Below are 9,554 nucleotides of genomic sequence, written 5' to 3' on the forward strand. Positions count from 1 at the left end.
ATGCTATTGGTCGATTAAGGTCACCCGGTCTCACTCACGGAGATGCTATTGGCCGGCGTCACACGTCAATCACAGAAGTGCCGATATGCTATTGGCCGAACGCCTTTATCTAGCTTGATGGCACAGCTGGTTGGGATGGAAGGAAGTAGAGAAAACCCTGACTGAAAACGTTACTGTGACATTGTAAGACCAATAGCATATCTGATTTACTGTATTGACTTCGAGCATTCATCTCTGCTCATCTCTGCTTATCTCAGCACAAGTCACGTCTTTCCAAAGGTAAAAGTCATTTTTCCTTTGTATTTGTTATTTAATGCAACTGTACAGTAGATTATGTCACTTAATATTTATATATGTACACACCGTGATGATTTTACCTAAGGCTTCTGCGCGCGTTGCACGCATTCACGAATTAACATGGGTTTGGATTGCCCGCTATACGAGCAATTCGAGATACGAGCGTAGCCGCTGAACGGATTAAGTTCGTAACCCGGGGGCCCACTGTATATGTGTGTATATATATATATATATATATATATATACACACACACATATATATATATATATATATATACACACACATATATATATATATATATATATATATACATACATATATATACACACACACACATATATATACACATATATATACACACACACACACACATATATATATATATATATATATATATATATATACACACATATATATATACATATATATATATATATATATATATATACACACACATATATATATATATATATATACATACATATATATACACACACACACATATATATACACATATATATACACATACACACACACACATATACATATATATATATATATATATATATATATATATATATATATATATATATATATATATACAGTGGGCCCCTGGTTTACGAACCCCGTTTTACGTACTTTTCATCTTACGACGTGGACCGCAGCGTTTTTTTTCCACTTTGCTGCATCAACAAAAACAACTTTTCTTGCTCGTCATGGAAACGCCGATATGCTATTGCTCTTATAAGGTCACAGTCACGGTCTCAGTCACGGAGATGCCGATACGCTATTGGTCGATTAAGGTCTCAGTCACGGAGATGCGGATATGCTATTGGCCGGCGTCACGTCAATCACAGAAATGCCAATATGCTATTGGCCGAACGCCTTCATCTAGCTTGAGGGCACGAGTTGGTCGGTGTGTTGTGAAGACTTTGCAAACTTTATCTCTTAGACATGGCTTCTAAAATTGTAAGTGGCGGTAAAGGAAGAAGTAAGAGGATGATGACAAGAGAAGCATGAGATAATAAAAAAATATGAAGGAGGCGCAAGCATAGTTAACCTTGCTAGTGAGTATGGCCATAACCACTCGCCAAATCGGTACAATTTTCAATAACAAGGAAGCTATGAAAGCAAGCAAGTCTTCTAAGGGCAAGACTTTTCCTTGTCAGGACGGACCTCGGTCAACAACAAAATGGAGAGGCTTCTTCTATTCTGGATTTAAGAGAAGGAAATCGCCGGTGATATGTTCTCATTGAAGAAAAGTTCTCGTTTAAGAAAAAAATAAAATAAATTCTGTGGGTTTGTCTCTGCTCCCCTCCACCTCCACCCACCACCAGCTCAAGTCATGTCGTCCCAAAGGTAAATGTCATTTTTCCTTTGTATATTTATTAAATTTATATATATATATATATATATATATATATATATATATATATATATATATATATAAAAACACACACATATTAAGCAGTAAAACGCACTATAAATACCGTTTTGTAACCACTCACAATCGAACAAAGCTTTATTGTTGCGCCATTTTGAAACAAGTGATGCCGACCAATAGCAGACAACTATCTCCATGAGGAAAGGTCGACCAATAGCAGAATTGTAGTGATGCATGTAGGGACGGCAACTGAAAAGTGTAATTACCTAAAAACGCCTGCAGATGGAGACGAAACAACACAAATACAGCCAAAGCCCCTAGGGTCATGACAGTTGCAAAACCGGGAAAATATAAGGGGATGAAAAAACTCAGTATCCCACATCGCAACATGAAAATAACTAAATCAGGGACGTTGTAACACGGGGGCCACTGTATATACATAGTGTGGCATCACAAGGGGACGTGTAGTGGAGGACCGCTACTTCCCCTTCTATGAGCAAAAGCTGGCCTGGCTGATTGAGGAGGAGAGACTGTGGTGCTGAGGAAGAGACATGTGAAACAAGAGAGTGCCACTGAAGCCAAAGCCAGAGAGCCGTGATAACAGATTTTATTTGGACTTTGACCGTTTTTGAACGGCTTTAAGTTGAACTTGTGCACCAATTTTTGAATCCGTGAACAGACTTTATTTCAAGTTTTTGGATTTCTAATCATACGTTTTTCGTTTGTAGTTTGTAAAGAGAGTAGTTTTAAACTTTAAGAACCAACCTGATTTCGATAACTGTCTTTTGACCACCCATTTTGATAGTTTCTTTGAACTTTGTGTGAGGATATAAACATTCTTTTTGGAACATATTACCTCTGCGACCCTGTCTGCCCTGTCACACCTCTCGCAACACCACAATACATAAGTAATAAATATACTTAAGTAATATGATGTCAGGGGACTTTGGACACAAGAGACCAGCTTGAGAAGGGACAGATTTTAGATTTATTTGGAGATTAGGGTTTAGCCAGGATCCTCCAAGAATGGTCCGTTGTTGTGATACATAATTTTTATTATAATTGTTATTTCTCAGTAAGAATTCCATTGGTATCACAACAACGGAATGGAATTCTTACTGAGAAATAACAATTATAATAAAAATTATTATGGATGATAATTATCCATTATCAAGTGTCTTTTTACTAGAAATTCTATTGCACATTCTGAGAAGGTCAATTGGGAGGCATTTGATGAAATGACCCAATCTTATTCAAGCTGGGCTTTTACAGTTTGGCATGTCCAAACTGCAAATGAAGGGACATTGTAAACATCACATTTTTTTTTGTTGATTTTTAAGTGTCTCAGAGTTAAAGGCAAATGCTGCAGATGACTAACCTGTTGCTGTGACAACTCTTTAAAGTTGTGGGAGAATAAATCAATACTTGGAGCATCTTGAGGCGAGACCGCAGGTTGAAGGACAAGTTGCGTCACAAGTGTTGCCCCGGTAGCCTCCTGTGCAGCACACTGGCAATCTCCTGCAACAAGCCCATTGGGGGCGGCGACTGCAGACTGGGGGTCCATATTGGAACTCAGGAGTGCTTCATCATTACCCGCTTCAGAGACACTCAGGCTGAATTCCGTGACAGCGGCAGGCTTGTCGACATAGGCTGACATCAGTGAAACTAGTGTACATTTACAGAGAGAAAGAACGGAATAAATTAACAACGTAATAACTTCTTGTTGTTAATTCTTTCCAATACACGAGCAAATGAAATTATTCAAATTTGCAACGATAAGTATTACATTCTCAAAAAGCTCAGGACTCAGTTAATAATCACTGCTCATCTGTTGTCTTGTTATGTGATGCCTGCAAAGCGATTGATGGTTGAATGAGCAGCTGTGATGTCGTTTTTAGGCAAATTCCAAGTGGAAAAAAAGCTGCCATAAGATGGGGTTGGGGTAACATAAATATCGGGTCAGCTGTATAAGTTATTTTTAACAAATTTAACAATCAAAATAGTGTGTTTTTACATGTTGCATTTGACTGTTCTGATCAGTGCCAACGAATATCACTGAATGACCATCTGTTTACAGGACCTGATTTGACAAATGCCCTAATTGGTGTTCTATGTTGTTTCCATAAAGGCCATGTTGCAGTCATGTGTAAGACAGAAAAAATGTTTCACGAGTTTTAAGTAAGAAAGGAAGACCAAGACTTATTTACACTTCTTGTGGTGGGAGAATGATTGCATGAATACAGCACCAATCCCTTATCCCCTGGCTGTGCTGACTTTGACTTCAAATACCTGGCTCTGGATCAGTTCAGTGAAGAAACCAGACATTTCATCCTGATAAGACTTTTATGTGGATGATAGTCTGACAAGTGTGGAAAGTGAAGATAAAGCCATGCAACTTAAACTATGGTGAAGAGTCAAGAATATTTTGCAGGACTGGTAAGATTGAACAAATTCATTTCAAACAGCAAACGTGTCATGGCGCACATTCCAGAAAAAGAATGTGCTGCAGTCAAAGAACAAGACAGGGACTTTTAAGGATTACATTTGGAGAGAGCTATTGGAGTAGAGGGACATGTTACATCCAACACTTTTCAGTTCAGAGTCCAAGTAAAACCACATTCACTGACAAAATGAGGTGTGCTCACAAATTGTAGCCTCTATTTATTATCCCGTTAGATTTGTTGCACTTTTTGTTGCACCTTGGGAAGCAAGCTCTCTAGCAAATGTGCAGAGACAAAGTTGACTGGGATGAAGATCGATCATAAACCCTCAATGGGAGGGTGCCTAATTTGTCTGAGACGCAAGATTCAAGATTCAAAATGTTTATTGTCTAGTGCGCGGTGTAGAAACCAGTTTTTCAGTAAAATGAAATTCTTACTTTGCTGTCCACACGAATTATGTAAAAAAAAAAAAAAAAAAACGTGGCGCAGCGTGGCAAGGAGGATAGCCGGCTTGATAGCGGAAGTGGTGGACACAGTTGCAGGAAGGCTGCAAGGCAGGGCGTAGGTGCGATATTCCAAATTTATTGGCAACAGGCAGACAGGAACAGAATGCATGGAAAAAAGAAACAACAAAACTCCAAAAATGCAGATGGGCGGGTGACACTGCAACAAAAACTAACTGGCGGGTGGACACAAAGACATGGGTCAAGCAAAAGATTATGATGTGAGACAAGCGACTGGTGAGGTGTAACTTAAGACAATGATCCGACAACTAACAGTAACTTGGTGGGACTGAAATAGACAGGACAATAATTAGACAAATTTGAAACAGCTGGGCAGAACGAGAGATGGGGAATGCTGATTGGCAGACACATGGGGCTGGGACACACGGGCAGCAGGTGGGACAAATTGCGCAAGAAAACAAGACAACAGAACTATGACAAAAAAGAATGTACCAAGTTAAGTCAAAATTAACTTATAAACGACACATAAGCATCAGAGCATAGGTATGACCTGTCAGTGGGTAAGTTATGTACAGATACATGCACTATTGTGCAAGTGTGCATGGTGAATAAAATAATGTGTGTGGGCATGGTAGGTTACAGTAGTTGACGCTATTTAACAAGTAGTGTGCAAAGTAAAAAGCAGCATAAATACAGTGGTACCATTACTTACGAAGACCTCTTTTGATGAAAAATTCAGCTTATGAAATGCCTTGTCTCTAACGAGAAAATTCAAGATACGAAAGGCAACATTATTGGCATATGAGACACAAGACATCAGGCACCTGTAAGGCAGGGGTCACCAACTCAAGTCCTTGAGGGCAACAATCCAGCATTTTTTCTGTGTAACCCTCCTCCGCTGCACCTGAGTCAAATTATTGTGATTGTTGTCGTGCTTCTGCAGAACTTCCTGATGAGCTCAACATATGAATCAGGTGCAGCGGAAGAGGTTTACACTGGGAAAAAAATGCTGGAGAGGTGCCCTCGATGCCCTCGTTGGTGACCCCTGCTGGTAATAAGTTATCACAACCCGATGCCTACCATATTTGTTACAGTTTGTGATTCATTTTTATAATTTATCAATATGCCAGCTTGCCCACAAACAAGACACTAGTTTTTTGCACCGTTGCTTAGGTGAGAGTGGGGTAAGACGAGCCACTGGGTAAGTATCGAGGCAACCGCGTTATGTGTGGTCATGTGATCACAATGGCAGGAAGCCCTCACCATTGCCATCTTGTTATAGTGAAAGGAAGCACATTGGAAAGGGGATAAGCCTATCTTTACTAGAAAAGTTGTTTTTTGACTGTCAAAGTAAATGTTCTGCATTTTAAGTAAAATGAGAGTTATGTCAAACAAGATTATCTGAGACTAAAATCATATGTTACAAATATTGGTGTATTTGTAAGGTATAAAAACATTTGAATTACTTACCTCAATATTAGCTATGTTTTATAAGCTAGTCTGCTTTTCACAAATTGGTGGCTATGGGGCAAATTGAGCCCAAGGCTTTGGGGTGAATTGAGTCAGTGATTCAACTTACCCCATAAGGCACTAGAATTCAGATGAATCCTCAATGTAATAATGCATTTTTCTGAAGAAGGCTCAGTTGATTTTCTGTGTTTATCATATTTTAATCATTATAGAGAAGAAAAAAAATAACAGGTTGCATGCCCAGAACGTATAAGAGGAAAACAAGCAGGGGCTCGACACCCTTAGAAGAGCTGGAGAGAGCAGTCAATGAAGTCAAGCAGTGAACTATGAATTGTTGGTCCCATTCATATTTCACTACAATCTGGACAGTTGAAATATTGAGTAGATATTTTGAGTAGCTAGATAGTACTGAAACAGCAGGTTTTTGTTGGTGGTTTGTTGTTCTTAGTTCAAAACTGATTGTTACAAAAAAAATGCACAGGTTCACGACTTTAAAAAAAAACAAAACCCTTGTTGGTAAGTTTACACGTTATGGTTCAACCTTGATGAGGGTCATCTTACCCCAGACCTGGGGCAAATTGAGGCACAATACCATTTTTTGAAAGGTCATTATTTTGTTAAGCTTTGTCAGAAATGCATTGTAATAATTTCGTTTTATAGTGAAGATCCTAAAATAAAGAATATGTTTTCATTTTACAGAACCAAATGAGTAAAATTTGGCTCATCTTACTTCAACAATTTACACTGTACAACTAACAAACATAATATTGTATTTGCACTTGAGAAATTTCTTCATTTTTCTGTATAACAGGTTCAAGTCCTGTTCGTAAAACCTTTACAAAAAAACTTATATCCATTTGCAAAGTACGGAGAGATTGTGTGTGTGGGGGGGGAGGGCAGTATGATTCAGACTTCTGATTGTTGTTCGGCTGCAGATTGACCTGAGACTAATCTAAAATTCTGTTTTATTTGGTAATGCAACACGGGGGGCGATAAAATGAATTTTAATTTAAATACGTTTTTTTTTCGTTCAGTACTTACGTGTAGTACTACTGGTAGGCAATGTTGTGTCGAGTTTTACCTCCTGCCGCTGTTCCTCCATCGCTGATGCTCTTTAATTCCTTTTCCAGCTGCTCCATGTCCCTGCCGAGCTGTCCAACTCGGACGTGTAGTTCCTGTTCCAGTTGTCCGGCCTTCCTCTCCATCACGTCCTCCAGCTGGTCCAGTTTGGCTTTCAGCGTCTCGTTCTCGTCGTACAACTCGGCGAACACCCGACGAAGCTCAACCAGCAGATCATGCTCGAGCCCTCTCAGGTCGCCCACAAGGCCGAGCGTTGCCTCTTCCCACGCCAAGGTCGGCACTTGTTTCTCCCAGACGCCCCGAAAGACGGATACGATGGTCTGAAATGTGAGCTCGACAATCGATGTCACCTCGCTATTGTACCTTGCCCCCATGTCTGTGCCAAACGTACACCGAACCAACAATTAAAAGACACTTTAATCTGGAACACGACCGTACTGTAGCCACATACTGCTCACGTAATTTAACGATTTATAATGTCTGACTGTGCGCTTCTCTAAAGATTCCGTGTTTCATTTCCGCTTCCATGTTTTCTTTGTTTTCTGTTTCCGCCTCCGGCTCTCACGTAGTTTCGAAGGGAGTCTTTTTTTGCCACTACCTTAACAGTAAAGCCTACCTGGACACGTTAAAGCATTGCACAAACTCGAAAGCTGTGAAAACAATGACTTCTTGGGAAATGTTTATTAGTCGATTAAATGTGCCTTATTTTATTCTTTTTTTATTTACATACCTCGAGTATGTTGTGTTATTCCTGTCGCCTGTTTGTTATTGCTCGATTTCGACATTTGCGCGACTGAGTTGTTAGAATGAGTGGCACTTGTAAATAAAATTTAAAAAAAAAACTACCTTAACTGTTTTGCCACTACACTAATAATAATAAAACACACATCAAAAAATATTGTAAATTAAATTGTTCTGGAGCAGTTAAAACAGTTAGACTTGGTTGGTCATTCGTGTCATTATAGATAATAAGCTGGCTAATGTTAGTTTATATCAGCATGTTAAACGGTGCTGCCTTTGAATGTGTTGGCTTGTTAGCATTTTCGCGTTAGCCTATTAGCATTTCATATTGAAGAGAACATTATTTGTGGTTGTATGTTTGATTTAATCTTCACAGTTGTCTACATTGTCTACATTTGGTAAGATGTAATTTTCGCATATGTAGACTTACGTTTGGTATATATGCTTTGCAGTTTTACAAAATAAAAATGAGTGAGAACGACACAACTATTAAAGAAGTTGCCCTCATTTTGCTGTTCGCTGTCTGTCTACCTTGACGAAAACCACCTTAATATCTTGGGAGGACAGAACATAAATATATACTCTATTGCAGGTTTACGTACTAAGAGAGGTGGTGAGCAAACGAGAACTTCGGGCCTCACATGACCAGCTCTATTATAAGTTATTGCCCAAGTAGCTACTAAAGTAGCCAATCAGAGCTATTAAAAGTACATTGATTGACTGCTTGGTCTCCAATTAGATTGCTTGTTAAGTTCACGTATAGAGTCGGGCGTAAGAAGGTGGACTTACTATATATCATTAAAGTACAAAAAAGAACAAGGAAATTCTATCAAATGAGACAATACAGTAATAACAATATTAAAAATAATGCCCATTGTTAGAATATTGGCTTATGTCACTGACCAAGCTCACACGCTTAGCCTGGCAGCAGCGGACGAACCCCTCCAACACGACAAACAACTTCACCGTTATCAAACACTGGCACACTTTATGAGAGTGAAGTGCAGCGAGAGAGGGAGTACCAAGAAGGCACGAACATCAATCACACTGCTTTTACTGTCCTTTCTTAAACATGTCAGCAACAGCGCTCCTTTTGACAAACAAGGATATTACAGTAACAAGCAGTCATACAACAACACTCAACACCCATACATTGTTTCCAAAAAAGTCCACCTTCACCCGCCGAAGTCAATGTGACACAATCTCGTTTACTTTTTCTGGATGAACAAAACAAGCAATCTAATTGGAAACCAAGCAGTCACACAAGAATGCACACGTTCTGTTTTTCATTTAGCTAATTAAGCAATTGTTTGATTTGTTTATTGTAAATTGTATCATTATTGCAAATTTGTGAGAATTTTTTTATAATGTAATATTGGCTGTTTTATAATGTTAGTACATTTTTCAGTGAATATAGGTTACTTTTTTTGCAAGTAGTTTAGGTTCAGTTCCCATTCAATGATAGCATGAATGTGAGTGTGAATGGTTGTCCTTGCCTATGAGTGCCCATCATCAGATTGTTGAGGGTGTCATCTGCCTTTCAATCAGGTGGTTTCAAGTCAAGTCAAGTCAATACAATTGTATTTATAAAGCACATTTAAAAAGACCAAAGTCAACCAAAGTGCTGTACAGTAAAAATAAAAGTCCAAAATAGACACCTGAAGGAGAAAATACAT

General features: G+C 38.8%; 1 protein-coding gene across 2 annotated transcripts in view; it reads right to left on the reverse strand.

Annotated features, from left to right (window-relative positions):
- Window positions 1-7,653, reverse strand: part of LOC148416368 (uncharacterized) — a 40,920-nt gene extending 33,267 nt beyond the window's left edge. For both annotated transcript variants that reach the window (XR_015867162.1, XM_088427047.1), the window contains exons 1-2: window positions 7,139-7,653; window positions 3,061-3,347 (exon numbers count right to left, since the gene is read on the reverse strand). Coding sequence is in view for 1 of the 2 variants with exons in the window: in XM_088427047.1 (XP_088283173.1) it covers window positions 3,061-3,347; window positions 7,139-7,511 (660 nt within the window). In the remaining variant the exon portion in view is untranslated. The remainder of the gene's footprint in view (window positions 1-3,060; window positions 3,348-7,138) is intronic.
- Between the last annotated feature and the right edge of the window lie 1,901 nt (window positions 7,654-9,554).

The sequence above is a fragment of the Hippichthys cyanospilos genome, chromosome 11 (genome assembly GCF_059441005.1).
Source record: "Hippichthys cyanospilos isolate Australia breed blue-spotted pipefish chromosome 11, RoL_Hcya_1.0, whole genome shotgun sequence".
Lineage (NCBI taxonomy): Eukaryota > Metazoa > Chordata > Actinopteri > Syngnathiformes > Syngnathidae > Hippichthys > Hippichthys cyanospilos.